The sequence below is a fragment of the Leopardus geoffroyi genome, chromosome D3 (assembly GCF_018350155.1).
Source record: "Leopardus geoffroyi isolate Oge1 chromosome D3, O.geoffroyi_Oge1_pat1.0, whole genome shotgun sequence".
NCBI classification, from domain to species: domain Eukaryota; kingdom Metazoa; phylum Chordata; class Mammalia; order Carnivora; family Felidae; genus Leopardus; species Leopardus geoffroyi.
Genome location: NC_059339.1, coordinates 23,863,267 through 23,884,851, shown reverse-complemented (window position 1 = coordinate 23,884,851; position 21,585 = coordinate 23,863,267). Strand labels below are relative to the sequence as shown.

General features: G+C 50.0%; 2 protein-coding genes across 4 annotated transcripts in view; one reads left to right on the top strand and one right to left on the bottom strand.

Annotated features, from left to right (window-relative positions):
- The window catches only part of ZNRF3 (zinc and ring finger 3), a 156,734-nt gene extending 138,834 nt beyond the window's left edge, over positions 1-17,900 (top strand). For 2 of the 3 annotated variants that reach the window (XM_045458544.1, XM_045458546.1), the window contains exons 3-9: positions 4,983-5,057; positions 5,476-5,607; positions 7,242-7,352; positions 8,339-8,506; positions 10,381-10,483; positions 11,235-13,007; positions 14,402-17,900. In XM_045458544.1, coding sequence (XP_045314500.1) covers positions 4,983-5,057; positions 5,476-5,607; positions 7,242-7,352; positions 8,339-8,506; positions 10,381-10,483; positions 11,235-13,007; positions 14,402-14,442 — 2,403 coding nt within the window. In that variant the 3' untranslated portion in view covers positions 14,443-17,900. Of the gene's footprint in view, positions 1-1,197; positions 1,579-4,982; positions 5,058-5,475; positions 5,608-7,241; positions 7,353-8,338; positions 8,507-10,380; positions 10,484-11,234; positions 13,008-14,401 lie in introns of those variants that run through there. The other variant, XM_045458545.1, reaches the window with a different exon arrangement.
- A 521-nt stretch (positions 17,901-18,421) lies between these two features.
- Positions 18,422-20,965, bottom strand: CD3H22orf31 (chromosome D3 C22orf31 homolog). The gene is made up of 3 exons (XM_045458548.1): positions 20,921-20,965; positions 19,833-20,279; positions 18,422-18,928 (listed from the first exon to the last, which is right to left on the bottom strand). The coding sequence occupies exons 1-3, from the start codon at positions 20,921-20,923 to the stop codon at positions 18,491-18,493; spliced, it is 888 nt and encodes a 295-aa protein (XP_045314504.1). The 5' UTR covers positions 20,924-20,965; the 3' UTR covers positions 18,422-18,490.
- Between the last annotated feature and the right edge of the window lie 620 nt (positions 20,966-21,585).

Sequence of the window (21,585 nt, the reverse complement as noted above, 5' to 3'; positions counted from 1 at the left end):
TACATTAAGCACATTTTACTTTTATAAATAGCAAAACCCCTAAAGATAGTCCTATTTGAGGGGAAAATCCATCATATAAGTAGTAAGCAGCAGAAAAAAAAATCCTTAGAGATATTAGGGCCCAGAGAGGGATAAGAGCTGCTTTAGGCTACAGAGAAGCATTTGTCTATCTTATGGGAGGGGTGGCACATGAACTTGACCTTGAGGAATCAGTAGATATAATCAACACATGATAGTTTACACTGGAGTATCTTTCTGCATATGCAGTATCAGGCAGATTACTCTCAAACTAACTTCCTTCCCCTAGCCAGCTCACCACAGGTCACTTTACCCAGAAGTTAAATGTGTTGATGAATTTGTCTTGTATTATCTGTGCCAACCTTAAGAACTGAGTGGGCTTATAAGGAGGGGCATTAAAAGCCTGTATAGATTGTATTACAACTCTTAAAATAATCTTCATACTCTTTGGCCCTGGGTCTCCCTTCCTAAAGAAATTGGAAATTAAGCCACAATTTATTCAGTGTAGCATTAGTTATCATAATAAAAAATCAAAAGAGCCCAAATATCAAAAATACATGAGTGAGTAAGTAGAGTATGGGAAGGTCTATTTCACAGCTTTAAAGATGTCTACAGAGAATTTTTAATGGCTTGTTTGGAGGTTATGATAGGTGTAAAAGAAAAGACAAAATGAAAAAAAAAAGAATTGTATTCAGTAGGGACAAAAAAGTCTGCAGAGCTTCCTAGAAGAGGTTGAAGACAGAGGTCTTCATATCAGCACTAATGATCCAACTTCCTTGGTTATCCTGTGGTCCGGAGTTGGGGACAAAGGAGATTTTTCATCATCTTTTGGGTTATCTCCAATTAAGATGATACTCTGTCAAAGATTTCCTCTAATAAGTATTAGACACTGGGACCAACACATTGAGTGCTAGACAAACAGATAAACAACTGTGAAACATGGAGTCTGCCCAGGGGCTGCTGGGAGTAACCAAGTCTGGGTGTAACTGCACACACTGGGGAGAGTGCCAGATCCATTCCTGATTGGAATTCCTGAATTTAATTGAAACTAAAGTAGACTGGAGGCTTGAGTTCTCCTACCCACAAGGTGGTAGCGGGACCGGAACCGTTCTCATCAGAATGCCTCATTCCCATCCGGAAATTCAAAAGTCAAACATGTTGATAGAAGCACTTTCCTTAGGGGAAAACCATATCCACGTTCAGGAGGCAGCAGCCGAAGAGTATGGTCCCAGGCAGGCTTGCTCTCATTCAGAACAAACGTTTATTGAATAACCATAGGAGCCTTGCATTGCTGTAAGTGTTAACCACAGTAGGACCTTGTCTTCCGGGGCTTGAAACTTTGTACTTGGCAAAATATAAGTGTGCAGATGTTTGCACGTCTGATACTTGTCTCAGTGGCTATGGACATTGTCGAGCCTTGGGTCTTGCAAGCCATGGAAAGGTAAACAAAGGACCATGACAACCTTATGTTCCACATTCTACCGCTGGGCTTCCAGTCACCTGCTCACTGGTGTTGACCTGTCCACATTGGTCAGGTCTTGCCCAATTGAGGCAGCAGAGGTGATGAAGGATGTTAAAGTAACTGTGTGGGAGGGGCAGAGGGAGGGCAAGCAAAGGGCCATAAGGGCAGGGAGGAACTTTGGTTGCTTTGGGGAGGCCTTCCCACCTGTTTTCTGCTGTTCACACCCTTCTCATGCTCTTCCATCCACGCCAGTCTGTGCACAGTTCAAGGGTAACTGCCCTCCCCAACTGTAGCCCAATTTACCTGTGACCTTTATCTAGCAATATCCACCAGGCTTCGTTTTTCCACCCTTTCTTTGAAACAGCCTTATCTCAAGAGTTTTGTGACTTTATAGAGATAGGGTTTCTAGTGATCACAAGACCACTAATCTCCTAATTGTGTAATCTCCCAATCTATGCGTTAGATTTGTTTTGAAGCAGTATTCTGGCCCAAGCTTGATTTGGTGAAACGTTGAAATGATCTAAGATGTGAAGACTGGTTCAGGAAGATGCCTCGTCTATTTTTAAACTGAAAATGTGGGGCGAGGGGGAAAGTGTCACCAAGTAGTGTTGTGTTTTTTAATTTGCTTTGGGAATAGTATGATAAATGTGTCATTTTCTAAATCTGGATTATTCATGGCCTATTTTAAATCCCGAGCTGCCTCCTCTAACAGGCCAGTTCTCAATAGGATCCTGGGTTGACTCCCCTCCTGTCTAGTCCTGGCATGGACAGGAAATGCAACCTTATTTAAATAGCAGCTTCCATTAATTTTTAAAGTAAGTCAGCTGTGAGAATTATCATTTTCTCCAACAAAATATTTGTACTTGAATCCTGTGCATTAGCTTGGTTGTGTCTGAGTCAGTGAAATGGATCTGTTAAAATGGGGTTTAAGCACCTTATCGTTGACCTGCTGTTTTTACTATAGAAACCAGGAGACCTTTCAACCCCCCTAGATTTTGTTGAAAATGCCTTTTTAAAAAGTGCCTGTCCCAAATGGGTCATACGTGCCTCACCTCCAGATCCTTGAGGTTTCCACGTTCCTGTGGAGCAGGGAAGCCCAGAAACGTGAGCAGCCACGTGGCTGGGGCTCTGTGCTACCCCGCGTCCCACAGCCTTTCATCCGCTGCCATCAGACTCTGCAGGTGCGCCAGCATCAAAGCGGGAGGTGCTGGGTGCTCCTGATCAGGACAGATCTGAATGCACGTTTCCCTCAGGTGCTGGTTGATGTGCTTGATGGCGAATGAAAGCCAAATAAAGGAACAGGCTCCTGTTGATTACCTTGTTTTCCGTGCTGTTCCCCTGGGTCCTTCCACGTCGAGGGAAGATTTTGTGAAGATGAGGGTATCACCTGAGTAGAAGACACAGCGCCTACTTCGTCATTCTGGGGCCCACAAACTGTTGGCCACAGGCAAGGGAGAGTCAGTGCCCCTAAAGAGCCTTTTGAAGGAAAGTGACCACCTGGCCACAAACTTTCTCACTGTGCCATCATGTCCTCTCTCTCTGGAGGCAGGCGGTAGGGCCACTGTAGCTCTTTCTTTATTGCTCTGGACAGTCCCCTGCCTCTCAGTTGAGTGGCCAAGATTGGGAACCGGAAGGGACCCTAGTCATAATAACATAGGCTTCCTCCTCTTACAGGTGGGGAAACTGAGACTGGGACTGAGAGAGATTCAGTGACTTGCCCACCATTGGCAGCTTGTCGGTGGCAGAGCCAGGAATAGCTCCCAAGAGCCACTCCCGACTACAGCTTGCTGGTGAGGCAATAGGGGTGGGATGGACAGGAGGTAGAGGGGACTTGAACTACGTGGAGTCTCAGTTCAACAAGGAAGAGTCCCCAGGGGAAGAAAGCTTCCGCAGCACAGCAGCCAGGGTGCCCGGGCTTGTTAAATTGCGGGGGACTTTGCAGGATCCGTGAGGATTTCACAGTCCCGCTTCTCTGGTACACGGTGCGGGGGGGGGGGGGGGGGGGGGGGATTGTCTTAAAAGCTGTGGGATAAGACTGCCCTCTAGTGGGCTTGTGAAGCCATTGGTCCAGCCACGTGCTCGGCCGGCTCTTGGAGGTTCAGTGCTGCCTTCTCACGCTGCATCCGGGTAGTGATTATTCCCTCAACAGGGATTCCTTCCAGTCAAATTGTATTCTTTCTCAAGCACTCTGGCTCGTAGAGACTTTCTTGATCTCTGAACAGTAGCCATTATTTGTGCCTCTTATAGGAGGCTTGGGGTTTTATTTTGATTTTTGTTTGTTTTCCCCCCACATTAGAGGTATCTTCTCTAACAAGATCCAGGAACCGAAAAGCAAGGGTTACGTCTTATGTCTTGTTCTTCCACAGCTTCTACCCTGTTATCCACTTAGCCAGACTTAAAGTCAGAAGGTTCATTGGGCTAAAAAAGAATCCTTTCCCTCAAAAAAGAATCCCACCCACCAGGGTCTCCTGGGTGGCTCAGTCGGTTAAGCATCTGACCCTTGGTTTCTGCTCAGGTCATGATCTCATGGTTCATGAGTTTGATCCCCACACCAGGCTCTGCGCCGACAGCTTGGAACCTGCTTGAGAGTTTTCTCTCCCGCTCTCTTCTCTCTCTGACCCTTCCCAGCCTGCTCTCTCTGTCTCTCTCAAAATAATAATAATAATAACAATAATAATTATTAAAAAAAGAATTCCACCACTTCACATTTGTTCCTAAAACGTTCTCATCTCATCTCTCTCTGATCCTTAGTTCCCCAAGTGGTTGAATCATCTGAATCCCTCAGAAAACTTCCAGAACTCCGTTTCCTGGGCCTTACTCCAGCCCTGCTGAATCAGTCTCTGTGGTTCAAGCCAGGAAATCTGCTTTACAAACTTCCCAAGTGGTTTTTGATGTGCAGCCAGGTTTGGCAGCCAACTGCTCTAAATCCCCATTTACGATTTTTTCTCGGAGCTTTTCCCTCTGACAACATCTCCAGAGGTCTTCAGCTTATGTCAGTTATTAAGCTGACCATTTTGAGATCCCCTTGGAAATATTCCGTGTGCCAGTCTCACGGCAGCCCTGGGTGACGCGGGAACGATGCGGGACCACAAGACAAGGACCAGAGGCATTTACTTTGGTTGCCAGTGGCTCTGTGTTCATAGCAGAAGATCCTGAAACCAATACCTTCATGCTGATGGGGCAGGTTGTTGATTTGTTTTTAATGTTTGGCTGGATAGGGAGACAAAGGTTAATTCAGTACCCGGGTAGTTATTTCCACCTATTCTAACTCTGGTTCTCCTAATGCAGCCGTACAACGTAGGTGGCATTGTCCCCTCGTCCCCTCTTGTTTCTTTTACAGATGGGAAAGTTGAGGTTTCGGGAAGCTATTAGCAACTTGCCCAGAGTCACAGAAGTTGGTAACTGTCAGATTCCACGTTCGAACACAAGTCTGATTTCCCAGGCCAGCTCTGGAAAGGTCAGAGGAGCAAGAGTGCCAACCTGTTCTTTTTTCCCCTGCCAGGCCAAGCGGGCAGTGCAGCGGGGAGCCACTGCCGTCATCTTTGATGTATCAGAAAACCCAGAAGCTATTGACCAGGTAAACTCCTCGGGCCATGCACCATTGCAGCCCCCGCCCCAGAGAGGGCTTCAGTTAGCTCGGCGTGTCACGGGGCTGTCACCCTCGTCTCAGGGCTTTGCGCTTGCCCGCTGACACTAGAGACCCATGTCTAGACGTCATTCAGACTCCAAGGCAAGGGTATTGAGAGGAGTGAAGAGCCAGGAGGTTGGTGGCTGTGGGGGGCATTTTCACAGACCCTTCTGGGCCTTCAGCCTGCCCACGCCATTCTGAAACGAGCATTGTTCTCAGCCTCGCCCTTCCAGAAGCTCCAAGGCTGTCCCGCTTGAGGACTTTGGGGATTTTCAAATGGTGTCTGCTGTTCTTTCCCTTCAGCCTCACTCTCTCTCCTTCTTAAAGTAAGCACGCCCTTTAACCAGCATTGTCTTTCTGTCCACAGCTAAACCAGGGCTCAGAAGACCCACTCAAGAGGCCGGTGGTGTACGTGAAGGGTGCAGATGCCATCAAGCTGATGAACATCGTCAACAAGCAGAAAGTAGCTCGAGCAAGGATTCAGCACCGCCCGCCTCGAGTGAGCCCGGCACCCTCTCCGCTGCTCCCTGTGCCTTTATTCTCTTTGGGCTCTTGTTCCAATCTTCTTTCTTGTCTAACATGCTGACACAGCCTAGGTCCTGCAGTTTAGATTAGGTATAAGTCCGCAGGCCAAGGAGAAATGTCAGCCCTCGCGTTCCTTTACAAAGGATGTGAAAAGACCTTCCGGAAGTAGATGATTTGTGCTAAGGTGTTTCTGGTCTCTTCCACCCGGCACTCCCTCTTGGTAGCCTCCTGTCCTTCTTTCTCTTCCCTCCCGCCCCCCTCTGAAAGGCTGAGGAGGATTGAAGGAAGGAATCCCAGCACCCAGCTTCCCTTGTCCCCCTTCCTTCCATTTGACCCAGACTACAGAAAAAGGCCAAACTTCCTTCTTCCCGGAGGATAAATTGCATTGTTGAAAAAACCCCTAACTTACTTTTTTTTTTTTTTTTAGTTTGTTTGTTTGTTTATTTATTTATTTATTTGGTGAGAGAGAAAAAGAGAATGCATGCGTGCATGGGGGAAGGGCAGGGAGAGAGGGAGAGGGAGAGGGAGAATCCCAAACAGGCTCCATGCTCAGTGTGGAACCCGATGCAGGGCTCGGTCTCACGACTTGAGATCATGACCTGAGCCAATGTCAAGAGTCAAGCGCTCAACTGACTGAGCCACCCAGGCGCCCAGAAAACCCCTAACTTATATTTGAGTCTGGGACACCTAGCTTTCAAGTGGGATTGAAGTTCACCACTTGTAGGTGGTCGACGAATAGCATTTAGGCTTCACTTGAGTGTCAAAGGGACACTGCTGGCCAGTAACCCTTCACTGGTATCTTTTGCCCAAACCTCAGACTGAAGATTCTAGCAACCTGGGACAGGTGCCTCATACAGGGTTTGTTTCCTTATCACAAATACTGGAATATTCACATATAGGAGGGTTCTTGTACATGCACAAACTATCTAGAAACCCTACTCCTCTTAGCTAAATGTGTGTAAAACCCTACTCCTCTTAGCTAAATGTGTGTCCTGGGTGAGGTGGCTTCAAGGCTTGAAGAGGCACTGTGCTCTGAGGAAAAGATAAGAACTCAAGAGTCGCGGGAATTTGCAAAAGAACTGCCTTTGCCGGCTTCTTTTTAAAGGAGAAAAGAGCACTTGGGTAAATGTGACTCATTGTAGTGGAAGCTGATATTTGCGGAAGCAGCATACAATTTTCTGAGTTGTTGTAAACCATTAATTATATGGTTAGTAATCACTGTTCCCTCAAAACATGACACTCACTCCTTTGTCCCATAAATATGATATTCGTGTTTATTTGGCTGGGCCTCTCCTGCTGGTTACAGCGAACTTCGCGCTACTCCACAGGGAGCGAAGCTTTATGATGGGAGTTCTCTCGGCTGTGAGGAGGCCTGGCTGAGACTGCTGCAGGCCTCCCCCTAGCCACACCGTGGGGGACCGCCTGGGCCTGGCGATCACCCCGTGTGTGCAGCTTAGCCCGCACACACCCTGGGTGTCTCCTGCGAACGAGGGGAAATGCACCCGAGTCAGCCCCATCCTTATTCCGACCAGCGCTGACACGGGCCATGTGCCGATCCCCAGGCCGAAGAGACCCGCGTGACTCATCGTGTCTTGTGTTCTGTTCCAGCAACCCACCGAGTACTTCGACATGGGGATTTTCTTGGCGTTCTTCGTCGTGGTCTCCTTGGTCTGCCTCATCCTCCTTGTCAAAATCAAGCTGAAGCAGCGGCGCAGTCAGGTAATACGTCCGAGCAGCCGGCGAGCGCAGATCCCCGCCGCCCTGTCACTAGTGAAAACGAGGGTGGGGGCCTGAGCTGTGCAGCCGGTTCCCAGGGGCCTACGAGCCATAAAGATAGAGAAAAGCAAGAGCAAAGCTTATCACTCTATGTCTTCTCTGTTCCCAAAGGGCCAGAACTATAAAGGCCGAGCCTTGGGAACGCTTCCAGCTGGGAGTTGTCTCAAGAAACGTCTAAAGGTTAATGTGGAGCCCTGGAGCCTGCTCCTCAGCTGTGATCTGGGGACCAGCAGTGTCCGCATCACCAGGGAGCTTGGTAGAAATGCAGACTCTCAGGCCACACCCCAGACCTGCTGAATCTGGATCTGCATCTTCCAAGCTCTCTCTAGACGATTCTCGATAAACAAAGTAGCCATCTTTGTGCCCCAGCTAGCACATCACTGTGCTCATAGGAAGGCAGGATTTAGGGGCAAAGTTTGATGGAGAGGGTAAACGAGAATCTAGACTGTCCCATGTGTACCGTGACATCTCAGGAGAGAGACGGTGGACATTGGCAGGCAATCTGTCAAGAGGATCACCGACTTCTCACAAAGTTGGGTGGCTCGAAGTGGGTGGGTTTGGCGACCACCCACGTGCATTGTCTCATTTGCCCTCAGAACTTTCTTCAGTGTAAAGAGGAGGAACCCTGGGTATAGAGCAGGTCAATAACTCAGGGTCTTGCAGAGTTGGCCAACCAATTGAAGTATATACCTCTGCTGATACTGCCACTTGGGTGAAGCCTGCGTTCAAGTCGTTGACCCTCAGGGGTCTGGAAAATCTGTGCCGCAGCAGTCTGAATTTTTAGCGCTTTCTCAAAAGCCTGTGCTGATCTGGTCTAATAAAGGACTAGCGTTATACCCGTCCCCATGTGTTAGATGCTATGGCCCTCGGGGCGACTACCACCGTAAATCCGTCCCAAACCCTAACACAGACCACATTCTGCTGCACAGAATTCCATGAACAGGCTGGCCGTACAGGCTCTGGAGAAGATGGAAACCAGAAAGTTCAACTCCAAGAGCAAGGGGCGCCGGGAGGGCAGCTGTGGGGCCCTGGACACGCTCAGCAGCAGCTCCACGTCCGACTGCGCCATCTGCCTGGAGAAGTACATCGACGGAGAGGTAATGGCAGAGGCAGGGCCCGTCCTGGGTGGGGGTGGGATGGACAGGTCAGTAGAGGTGCACAGGACCTGAAAGGACAGAGCCCCGTGTCCTTTTCCCACAGCCTTGTAGGGGCAGAAGGGTTTAAACGCCTAGGTCTCGAGGAGGTGGCCTGAGACAGTCTAACCGCTCTTCACCCCTGGAAGAGGGTGGTCGCGACGCAGACACTCTTGCTAGAGGGCCCAGCTTCCACCCACATGATTTCAGAAGTTGATCAGAAATATATGCGAGGCCAGACGATGTCTGGTGTTAAGAACATTTACACGTATTGACATAATTTTATTTTTTAATTTTTTTCCTTTTTTTTTTTTTTTTTTTTTGAGAGAGTGAGCGCACAAGAGCAGGGAAGAGGCAGAGAGAGAGAGAGGGAGAGAGAGAATCCCAAGCGGGCTCTGCACTGCCAGCATGGAGCCCAACACGAGGCTCCATCTCAAACTGCGAGATCGTGACCTGAGCTGAAATCAAGAGTCAGACAGTTAACTGCCTGAGCCCCCCAGGCGCCCCCTACATGTACTGACTTAATTTTAGAATTGCTCTTCTGGAAACTGAGACATGGCTTAAAGCAAACCTCTCCTGCAAAGCCCCGTGGAACACTGGGTGTTTTTACTCAGGAGACAAGAGATGTGATGGCTACCTTTTTTCTTCTAGCTTTTTATCCTGAAAATGTCAGACTTTCAGGAAAGCTGCAGGAGTCCTTCAGTGAATGGTGCATCATTCACCTAGAATAACCCTTTGTTAACACTGTGCCGTGTTTGCCTAATCTCTCTCCAGACAGAGATACACAAACACACACATTTGGGGAAGCAAACCACTTCAGAATCGGTTGCAGACATTTGATGCCCCTTTAATGAAAGCGTTCTGCTCCCAGATAGGCTGTTGGATGAAAAAAAGGAGTTTTTGCAGTGGCCTTGAGATTAAGAGGGCCTTGAATGGTCTTTAGGTGCAGACTGCCTGCGTTCTAATCCTGACCCAGGGCAGGTTCTAGCTTTGTGATCTCAAGCAAGTGACTTCATTCTCTATGCTGTGCTCGAGACATGAGCCTGAGACGGGCATGCAGTCAAGGTGATCACAAAGGTTACATGAGAAAATGCAGGTAGAACTCTTGCCAAGGTCAGGCACAACATTAGGTATTAGCTTGAATATTATTGTGTTGAGCCGGTCAGGGAATGGAAAAACAAAGTCACATTAGCAAATTTGGAGGGTGCTTTGGCTCAGGAATTCCAGAGGTGGTTCTGCCTCAGAAAACCTCATCACCTCCTCTCCACATAGCCTGCTTTGTTAGAAACCATGTACCCTCAGGTGAGTATCCAGGGTCCAGCAAAGGAGAGGACAGGAGAGCATTGCCCTTGGCGGCTCCTCCTGTCAATTACAAGTCCTGGGCATCTTCCTTTCTACTCATACCCAGTTGGAGCACCCGGAGGGAGCCACCATCCCAGAGATGCAAAGGTCTTGGTGGGGGGTGGGGGGGAGGTGGGTAACCTAGCCCTCTCTCCAGACCCCAGGCTGCAGAAGCTCTTGGCTTTGGTCTCCCCTTTTGGGCGGCACGAACATGAGTGCCTTCCTCGGGCAACGAGAAAGCTGCCTGCTTCTGTGTGCTTCCTTCCTTAACAGTGAGGACCGTGGTTGGGGCTTCTCCCTAGAACACAGACATGGGTGCCGACTACAGGGAAATGAGTCTACCTGTAGCTAGAGATGGGGGGATGGGTGAGGAAGAAGCCTCTGGCACTGGCACAGTGAACAGGGCTCCCTGGCCCATGCTGGACTTCTCAGGAAGAAGCATTTAGCCCTCCACCTGTGCCCTGCCTTCAGGCCGTGTGTCCTCTCTCCCTCGCCAGGAGCTGCGGGTTATCCCCTGTACTCACCGCTTTCACCGGAAGTGCGTGGACCCGTGGCTGCTGCAGCACCACACCTGCCCCCACTGTCGGCATAACATCATAGGTAATTGTCACCTGCCTCCACTGTTGCTGAAGAGTCACTGTCCCTACCAAGTGCCTAGCAAGAGTGTGGCACATGCTGCAGACTGGTGAGCGAGCACTGCCTTCTGGACCTGGAAGTGTGGGGACCTTGGGTTTCAGAGTTCACCAGCCCTCCAAACCCTTAGGAGAGCCTGCCATGAAGAATTGCCCCGAGTTCCCGTTTTGGCCTCTTCACGTGAACCAGCCTCCTGACCTTGAGCAAGGCATCTGGCCTCTCCAGGCCTTAGTCCCACAATGTCTTTAGCAGAAATGACAGTGATGATGCTCCCATGGCCAGAACTGGGGGGTTGTTCCCGGGCCACAGGAGATGAATGTGAGATGGCAGGGTCACAGTGTTGCTCCTGCATCACTGTGGTATCGGATGAGGGGCACGGAATGCTGGGTGGACTCCAGGGAGCTGTTTCTCCAAGAGAGAAAGTGCCTTTCATCTTGGTACCTTTGCTGCTGTCTGCAAACCCCCATGGTGTCTTTGTTAGGCAGGACCGAGGGGAGGCGGGAGGTAGGCCCTTACCGGTGAGACCACCCTTCAAACAGAGAAGTGGGCTGGCCCCAGCCAGCATGGCTGGGTTTGCTGATGGCCCAGAAGGGGGCATTGGCATGAGAGGGGGCGCATTGGCACATGACCGGGCCTCCTGCTTCAGCCTCTGCCCTTGTTTACCCCTCTAGCCCCATGTGCTCAGCCCTGCTGACGTTGTTTCCTCACCTCTCCCCAGAACAAAAGGGAAACCCGAGCACTGTGTGTGTGGAGACCAGCAACCTTGCGCGCAGCCGGCAGCAGAGGGTGATCCTGCCGGTGCACTACCCCGGCCGCGTGCACAGGACCAATGCCATCCCGGCTTACCCTACCAGGACAAGCATGGACTCCCACGGGAACCCCGTCACGCTGCTGACTGTGGACCGGCACGGGGAGCAGAGCCTCTATTCCCCACAGACCCCCACCTACATCCGCGGCTACCCGCCCCTGCACCTGGACCACACCCTGGCCCCTCACCGCTGCGGCCTGGAGCACCGGGCCTACTCGTCAGCTCACCCCTTCCGCAGGCCCAAGTTCAGCGGTCGCAGCTTCTCCAAGGCAGCTTGCTTCTCCCAGTATGAGACCATGTACCAACACTACTACTTCCAGGGCCTCAGCTACCCAGAGCAGGAGGGCCAGGCTCCCCCGGGCCTCTCTCCCAGGGGCCCGACCCGCGCCTTCCCCCCGAGCGGCGGCGGTGGCGGCGGCGGTGGCAGCGGCCTGCTGTTCCCCACCGTGGTGCACATGGCCCCGCCCTCCCACCTGGAGAGCGGCAGCACGTCCAGCTTCAGCTGCTACCACGGCCACCGCTCAGTGTGCAGCGGCTACCTGGCCGACTGCCCGGGCAGCGACAGCAGCAGCAGCAGCAGCAGCTCCGGCCAGTGCCACTGCTCCTCCAGCGACTCCGTGGTGGACTGCACCGAGGTCAGCAACCAGGGCGTGTACGGGAGCTGCTCGACCTTCCGCAGCTCCCTCAGCAGCGACTATGACCCCTTCATCTACCGCAGCCGGAGCCCCTGTCGCACCAGCGACGTGGGGGGTTCCGGTGGCTCAGGCCGGGGGCCTGTCGTGTGCCTTGAGGGCTCCCCGCCTCCAGAGGAGCTCCCGGCAGCCCACGGTCAAGGTGCGGGGCGGGGAGAGCCTTGGCCTGGCCCTGCCTCTCCCTCGGGGGACCAGCTGTCCACCTGTAGCCTGGAGATGAACTACAGCAGCAACTCCTCCCTGGAGCACAGGGGGCCCGCCAGCTCTACCTCAGAAGTGGGGCTCGAGCCTTCTCCCGGGGCTGCCCCGGATCTCAGGAGGACCTGGAAGGGGGGCCGCGAGGGGCTGTCGTGTGCCTGCTGCTGCGAGCCCCAGCCCGCCACGCTGGAGCCCAGTGCAGGAGTGGCCGGGGGCAGCACACTGTTCCTGGGTCTCCCGCCCTGTGAGGCCTGTGGCCCCACGGGTGGGGAGTCACAGCCGGGAAGCTCCCAGGGCCTGTACGGTCTTCACCCAGACCATTTGGCCAGGACAGATGGGGTGAAATATGAGGGCCTGCCCTGCTGCTTCTATGAAGAGAAGCAGGTGGCCCATGGTGGCGGAGGGGGCAGCGGCTGCTACACTGAGGACTGCTCCGTGAGCGTGCAGTACACGCTCGCCCAGGAGGCCCCGCCCAGCTGCCACCCAGGGGCCCGGGACCTGAGCCAGCGCATCCCCATCATTCCGGAGGATGTGGACTGTGACTTAGGCCTGCCCTCAGACTGCCAAGGGACCCGTGGCCTCAGCCCCTGGGGTGGGACCCTGGGCCCGGATGCCCTGCGGCCCCACAGAAGCCTGGGAGCAGCCCAGGAAGAAGAGCCGGTTCTCTGCTGCCAGGCCAGGGCACCGCTCTCGCCCAGCTGCCCTCTGGAGGGTGCAGAGGCCACCAGGGCCAGCTTCCCCGGTACCCCCCAGGACACTCAGGAGTCCAGCGCCACAGCCACTGAGGCTGCAGGTGAGAATAGGAGAGGACAGGAGGCCAGAGTCGGGGTCCTCTTTCTCCAGGTTGTTTTCTAAGCGACTTCCTTCATGCCCTTGACTTTAAAAACACCATCTGCACCTGATGACTTCCAGGTGTTATTTCCACCCCAACCCTTGCTCTGCGTTCTAGACCCATTAGGCCTTCTTCCCTAACCCTCACAAGCATCCCACCCTGTCATGTCCACTGCAGCGCTCCCAAATGCCTCCCGCTGCATGCCCTGCCCCACTTCTCCCCTGCTCCCCACCCAATGCTCAGGCTGAAAGCCTGGCACTGTCCCTGAGCCCACCCCACCGTCCACACTCCAGTGTCCTGGGCTTCTCAGCCTGTCTGCAAGGACCACGTGGGCTTGTGTTTTCCCTCTGTCCAGAAAATCAAATTCCCAGAAAAATGCAGAATCCAAGTCCAGAATTTTCATTCAACTCAGCAGACCTCATCAAATTGCTCTAGAGTACCCAAACGTCTTGTGTCCCTAATAAACAGTCTGGCACCTTTGAGTAATACTGCAACACGACAGGACAGGTTCCACTTCCAAAGTGTATCCCTAATTTATCTCTTCTGCAGCCCGCACCTGCCATCTCTGGCAGGCCCGTTTCCTCTCCCCACGGTCAAGGCAGTGGCCTCCTGACTGGTCTCCTGCTGGTCTTGCCTTCTGTTCTGCATGGGAACCACAGTGGTGTTTTTTAAAATATATGTCTTTACACCGGAAAACCCTTCAGTACCTCGCCACTACCTTTAAATTAAAAAAATGTAAACTCCTCACCCCATTCTGTCTGATCTGCCCCCTGCCCACCCCTCTGACCACCTCCTGCTTCGCTCACCACCTGGCTACTCAAGCCTTCTGTGGCCTCTGTCTATTGCCCCAGCCAGCCAAGTTCATCCCAGCCTCCAAACTTGTCTGCTGCTTCTCCAGATCTCAGCTGGAATCACATCCTCAGCCTCCTCCAAGGTCACTCTCACACCCTCTGCTCACTTCCCAGGCCATCACAGTCTGAGGTTACTTGGTTCTGAGGTCTGTAAGCTTCCAGGAGGGGGTCTTCTCCACTCTTCCCAGTGCCTGCAACAGTGCTGAATGTGGTGTTTTCATGCTACCTAATGACTTCCAGAAGTCTCTGCACCTCCAGATGAGGGAGACTGACTATCTAGGAGGCACCTGTGCCCCCAACAGCATGAGGAGCTCTCAGCAAAGGAGCTCTGTTTCAGCCCTTTGCTGTATAACACGGCCTGTCCGGTGTTGGGAGCTGTCCCTTCCTGAGAACCTGTCACACGCTGGCATGGGCACCCAAGTCCCTTGCCTGGTCCCTGTGTGTTGTGCCCAGGGCCTCCAGTGCCTGTTCTGTCCTCTGATGATTTCTCTCTCTCTCTCCCAGGACAGAGATCTCGCCCAGCAGACGGCGGCACGGGAGCCTGAGCTCAGAAGGAATTCTGGAAATGGGGACTATATGGAGACTCCAAGCTCTGACTTCCTTCAGGAAAGAAAAAAAAAGAAAAAAAAAAAAGATTTTTTTTAGCTTTGACAAACACACGAAAGTGGTAATAAAGAGAGCCCTCCTTCTCAACCCAAAATGTGAGCCACCTGTGGCAAACCGCCCCCATCCCCACCCCCCATTAACAAACCAACAGACAAAATTCTCTGAGTCTTTTGCCTCTTTTGATAACATGGTATTCTGTTTTGTAAAGTGTGTGTGCTTGGGGTTCTGAGGTGTGTGGGATTGAGTTCTCTGTTTTTTTTTAAGATATTATATGTAAATGTAAAGTTATTTAAATATATATTTTAAAGAACCCTAACCACCAACTTTTGCTGAAAAAAAAAATCACTGCTGCATTAATTGAACCACATCATGTGTAGATACTGTTGTCTCCCCAGAGGGGGCTCAGGCCTTTGAAAAGCTCAGGGCTACACCTGCCTTAGAAAATGAACCAGAAACTTGAAGTAAAGCTAGTTGATATGGGTACAGACTCTGAGGAACAATGCAATGCTGCCTCTTTCTTTCTTGTGGCAAATCCCAACGTGCAAAGTTTCGGGTCTTCTCAGAAGCCATGCCTCTCCAGCCCACACCTTTAGGCAGCTGATGGAAACAGCTAGGAACAGGGCGGAAGGTCTGCAGCACTGAGGAGCTGGGACAAGCCATTGCTACACAAAGCCCCAGGGTGACAGGGACAATTCAGCCCAGTGTCCTAAGTCTGTCCCTTTGGGTCAGCGTCTTAGGTAAAAGGACAGAGTTCACAATCCTGAACTTGGGCTTCCTGCTACTGGCTGCAGAAATGGTTCGAGGGGGTGTGTGGGGACAAACACCCGGGAGGAATGTAGTTTTGTGGCCTTGGTGTCTAGGGAGCAGAGAGTGTCCCGGAGAAGGGACAGAGGGCGCTGGAGCGTGCCTGCGGGGGGTGCACAGCCAGCATCCTTGGGCTGCCTTCCGGGGGATCCCACGGGGTCAGCACCGAGCTCCGTTTGAATGATACGTTTCCCATCCCATTTCCCTCTGGAAGCTCGCTTCAGGGTCTTTCAGCCCATTGCCTCACGGCTGAAATTGCTCATCTCACCTGCAAATGTCTACTATCCTTTCTACCTAATGCACTATTATGTATTGATTCTCCAGGAGACAGAGAAAGAGACTATCAGATAGTTTAGACCCAAAGGGTAGGTCTTTGTATATTTTTCCAGCCTTTTGCTGTTTTTGTTTTTAAGAGGAAGGGAGAGTTTTAAAACCCAAACCATTTTTTTTTTTTTTTAAAGATGTTTCCACTTTTAAAAGGGAGAATCTATTTAAAGCTATTTCAGATCAGGGATTGTCATCCTTTTTGTCCAATCGATGTACTTCTTGTTCTTAAGAAAGTTTTTTTTAGAAGAAACTAATCACATTAGCCCTTGTGTTCACTAACTCCTCTGGTCACTTTGATTCGTTTCTCACCTGAAATGCTCATTTGCGGAATAGGAACCTCACAGCCTAGGGCGCCCGCGCCCCCCCCCCCCCCCCCCCCCCGCTGCCGCCCTCCTAGTGGGTAAATAGAGACCACCCTGGGTTGCCATCATCAGTAATGTAAGGCTCAGGGGAAGTCTGCCCAAAGTCCAGTCCATGAGAATGTTTTGACTGAGAGTCTCACTGTATCCCAAGCCTTTTTGCTTTTTTTTTTTTTTTTTTTTTTTTTAACCCAGCCTGTGATGAGGACATTTACCTACTTGTAGCCAGATTTTGACAAATTCCAACATCAACTGATGGAGCCATTTGCCATTTAGGAACTCACCATGGTGAGATGTGTCCTCCAGTCCCTGAGGTACAGTCCCTTGGGGGCTGCTCCCCCCACCCCGGGCTGATGCCCAGCACACCTGTTGGCGAGGGTGTGGGAAGCGCCTAAGCTGTTGACATGTGATCCGGGCCGCCTTTATTTCTCGGGCCAGGAGTAGCAGCTGCTGGGGACAACAGCTTGCATTACGTGGTTTTAGGGGAAGGATGGGGGGCATGGCTTCTAACATGGGTTGCAAAAACCAGCTTCTCATTGTTGAGATTTTCTTGTTGTTTGTGGTTTTGTTTTTTGTTTTGTTTTTAATGCCTTTGAGTGCATACTCTTGGAAACCATAGCCCCAAAGTGGCTTTCTTTAGCCCTGCTTGGAAAACTACTCCTCAACAGCCTTAAGCAATAAATAGATGAGTAGATAATGTGGCTTCAACGGGGCTTATTAACATAAATGTGTCTGATTTTCATTTGAAAGGGCAATAATTACAGATGGCAAAAAGAAACATTTAATTGTTATAGTTTACAGGGTGGTAGAAACAGGAAAATGAAATGTTAAAACTTTAAGTATCAGCCATTGTCTTAAATTTGTGTTGGCCCACCAGACAAGGAGGTCACCAGAATGTAGTGGTAACCCAACTATATTGCCTAGGCATTCAAATGAAAAGGAATGTCTTCTTCGAAGTTATAAGACTCCAATAATAATGACAAGTACCTTTGTCGGTGGCCTCTCAGTGGTGTGCTGGGGTCATATGGCCTTGGAAACTGGGAGCCTCACATTTTCCATTGAGAACCCCCCCCCCCGCCAAGCCGAAGTCCCCTGGCCCAGCCCTGGATATGGGACAGACAGACATGTAAACTGAAGAGTGTTGGAACCAGTTAAAAATGGTCTTCTGATCAACAAGGTACCTCTTTGTGATAGGACACAGCCTCAATATGCTGGCTCTGACTCCGTCTCTCCCGCCTCTGTTGAACCCAAGCCATTTTATAAAGCCCAATCTGCTGTCCCACCGCTCAGACCCTCCTCCCTTACGTGCTGCTAGTTTCTACTCAAAGCTCATGCATGACTAATGCTTTTTAAATGAGGTCTAAAAAATAATTACTAATCAAGAGTATTATTTTTTAAACAGACCTTTTTCTATTCTTTATATAAACTCTATTGTGTTGGTCTAACAAGACACTATTTTTAAAAAAAAAATTTTTTTACCTTCTCCCATAGCACTTAAAAGATATTTTGTAAAGACTTTGCTGTAAAGATTTTGTAATAAAATGGTCTAAGGGCTCCTTCTCCAACATTACCATTTTTTTTAATGTTTTAAAGGCTAGAAAACAACTTATGTATATTCTGTATATGTATAGCAGCACATTTCATTTATGGAAATATGTTCTCAGAATATTTATTTACTAATATATTTATCTTAAGCCATGTCTTATGTGGAGAGTGTGACATTGTTGGCATAATCATTGAAAATGACTAACATGAGGCCCTGTAAATACATGATAATTGCACACAGATTTTACATATTTGCCGACCAAAAATGATTTAAAACAAGTTGTAGTCTTCTATGGTTTTGTAACAAATTGTACAAATGACTGTAAAAAAAAAAAAAATACAATTTTATCAAGTACGCGTTACATGTTGTCATTGCTCTATTTGGGTAAAGGCCTACAGATTCCACCAAGAAGAGGTTTACATGAAGCAGGGCCTTTCACTTCAACTTGTTCATGTGAGCACCTGTGTGATTTCCTTTCCTGTTACCATAGAGTTCAGGTTGTTGGGCGCTGGGGTGATGGTGTCATGAGAGAGCATCTGATAGATGGGATTATGTCCTTGAGGTAATGGTAGTTTTTCTGCTCAGCGCTATGTGGAGGGGTGAGGGGAACAGTAGTCCCCTTTTTAAAATAAGGAACATGGGCTGGATACAAACTGTTGACTTCCTCTGCCTGGCCTTTTCTTACCTGGAAGACCGAGAGAACCCTCAAACCCTTATTAAGGAAAGGGGGCTTGTAGGGAAGAGATGGCAAGCATTTAGCCGTCGAGATGACCTCATCATGAGAGTGGAGAGGGGCTGTCAGTATGAAATGAATCTCGTACCCATTTGTCTTGTGTCCCAGGGAGGGAGTTACTAATTTGTAAAGCACTCTGAGATTATGTGGAAGGTGCAAAGTGGTGTTTATTTTTCAGACATCTAGCTGAGAATATCCTAAGCCCGTGAGCTCCAGCTCTATTTCTCTCTCTTTAACTTGGGCCATTTCTTGGGCACAGGCTCCTCGTGGACCTCCAGCTGCCTCCTGCCAGGCACTGGGTCCTGAGCACCTCCAGGACTGGCGGCCTGGCTGTACAGAGCCTCCCAGAGCTTTTGTTTGATGGCCTTGCCCAGCTCCAAGCTGTACCTCTTGGGGGTCCCTGAAGGATTCCATAGCATCGGCTCAACCACAGAGTGGTACAGAGCCCTGTAACCCTCTGTGGAGAGGCCGTGGATGGTCAGCTTGTCCTCGGACAACTGCTGTCTCTGTCTGGTTTCAGGAAGCAACGCTTGGCCCTTCCAGGCCGCTGTCCCAATGTTCCGGGGTAACGCTTGGGTGGCAGCCACATGTTCGGCATATCTCTTCTCAAGATCTTGGCGGACTGTTACTTTTTTCTCCTTTGAACTTTCTTTACTCTAGCCAGGAAGAAAGCAGAGAAGTCAAAGCTAAAACTTGAGAAGGGAGCTCAGAATAATTATCTGGGATTTGTGTCCCAGAGTCTTGGTTACAGCCACAACCAACATTTGTCTAGCGTGTTCTAGTTTACTGAATTCCTTCATGTATGCCACTGCGTGCGTTCCCCCATAACCCTGTAAGGTCAGCAGGGGACGGTTTGACAGGCAAGGAAATCGGAATTGGTTTGCCCAAGGCCACACAGTTAGAAGGTTAATAACCATCGTGTCATCTATTGAATGCCATGCAGGATGTTAAGCATTTACCCTTTGCACTCTATTAGCTTAATCGTGAAACCCTATGGGGGAAGGGCCATTATTCCCCATTTTATAGATGACGAAGACAGAGGCAGAGAGAGGCTAAGCCCACGGTTCTCCTCAATTATAGTTAGAGCTGGAATCTGAAGCCAGACAGCTTAGCCACAGGGTGCAGTCTGAGCTCTGCTGGTCCCATGGAGTGATGGACCTCTTGGGAGGCCAGGTTCTCCAGGTGGAAGTTCACAGCAAGATCTGCAGCTCACCTCTTGGTGTTCGGTGTGTGTGCGTAAGGGCGCTACCCGTATCCGGACTTTTCCCACCCTTGTTTTCCCTTTGCATCAAGATCCTTCTGCCCGTGCTTATGAAAGCCACTTCATCCTCCCATAGAACCAGGCAGGGTGTAAACAGCATGAGCCCAGATCTGGTACTCTCTCCACTATAGCATGCTGCTGCCCACATCCCCACCCTCCACCACCGCCCCCCACAGCCCTGTCTTTAACTTTAGGATTTTCCTTCACTCTGTATAAATCACTTAAGCATTAAATGTTCCCTAGCTTACATTTCCCTGTCCCCACTCCGTCCCATTTCCTCCACCACAGCCACCATGTACCTTGTTGACGCCTCCAGCAGACCTCCTGAGCCTCGGTGAGCCTGAGTGCTGCCCCACTGGCCGTTTGCCCTTGGAACTGATGGAGTTTCTTATCCTGCACCGATGCATGGCTTTTGTTGCTGAATTGTCCTTGGGTTTTAATCCCTTCGAGGGCTTTTCTTCAAACTTGCGTGGTCCTGGGCAACACTTATTCTTAAGTTGTCGCCTGAGCACCAGCTTAATCAGGGAGAAAGAACTGGCAATTAACGGATTCTTTACAACTTCCCAAGAAGAGGTGCTACCTGGTGCTGGGGTCCTGATGTTCTGCTTTGCACACATTCTGGCCGTCCAGATGTTGGTGAGAGCCGGTGAGTCCACATAGCAGTCCTGAAGCCTGGTGTTCAGTAGGATGGACTGACGGAGCCCATAGGTGGGGATGCTGGAGTCTCGTCTCACGTAGATTGGATGCTAGAATTACAAAGGGAGAAAAAGGAATTTAAAAAAGACCAGTTCCCAGGCAGAGACTAGAAGGTCCACTTTGGCAAAGTATGAACATCTTTTTACACATCATTCCTTCTACACAGCTCTTAGAAATCTTTCTATCCGTCTGGTCTCCTGCTCACCAAAGCTTTTTGTACCAAGTACAGAAACAAGGTCACGATGATATTCAGGCTCTCAGAGAACATAGCAATGCTTGTTCTGGAAGCTGGAAGTGGAGGTTTGGGAAGCACTTACAAGGAATCAGAGACAATTCCTGTCTACTGGAAAGCTTAGGGAACCGTGGCAGGAAAGGAATGGAAATGAGATCACTCAACACTCCTCTAGGAACTGCAGTCACCCCTCCACCATGCCGCAACACAGAAAGAACAGCAGGTAAAGTTCTGCCAAACCCTAAATATAATTCTTAACCGGACCGCCATGGGCCAAGAAAGGCTGCTCAAAAAATACTGGGTTCCATAAAGGCAAAAGCACAAGGTAAATGATGCTGACCTCCATTTCCTGGGACCAGCCAAGAACAAGAGAACAATTTGGATAGATTAGAAGCACACATCTAAAGAGACCTGGCCTTCTAAGAAACGTCGTCGGTAAAAAAAATAAAATCACCTTACCATTGTTTCGGTTGCCTTAAATTTTATTTTATCTAGCTTAGTAGGGGGAAGAAATATGTATTTCCTTTTCCCTTTTTCTCTTTTGCTTTTTTTGGTTGTTGTTTTGCTTTGTTTTGTTTTAATATTTCTAGTCACCTTTCTCTGCCTCAGTCATATATGAGCAATTTGCAGTTTGTTTGGATTTTGGCTCACACGCAGGCAGTTTTGAACCATTGTCCCTAGTATTTGTGATGTCACTTTGGTTTGTGATGTGGATCTGGGTGGGTGTTACATCATCAGATTTTATAGTTAAATTAGGCTGGAAGGAGTTCTATTTTGTTGTGCTTGCAGCGTCAGGAACTTGTGAAGCTCTCATTCCCCCCATCCCCCGCCCCTCCCAGAAGGGCTTGGGTGAATTAGTAAGATCCTAACGTTCTTAAGAAGCATGCTTTGCACGCAACTTAGTCAAATACACAGACCGTATTTGTGGATCCAGGTAGGGAGATAGATCCTTACATGTGCAAAAGTGGCCTTCTCCATGCACATAAAGAAGGTACTGTTACATTCTCCAAAGAGCTGCCAAGGTTAGGGACCAGAAATGAAAGAACACGTTCCTGCAACCCTGGGCACCTCTCCCTACATTTCTCTCCCCGGGAGACTACACGGTTTCTGGAATGTGGTTTTAT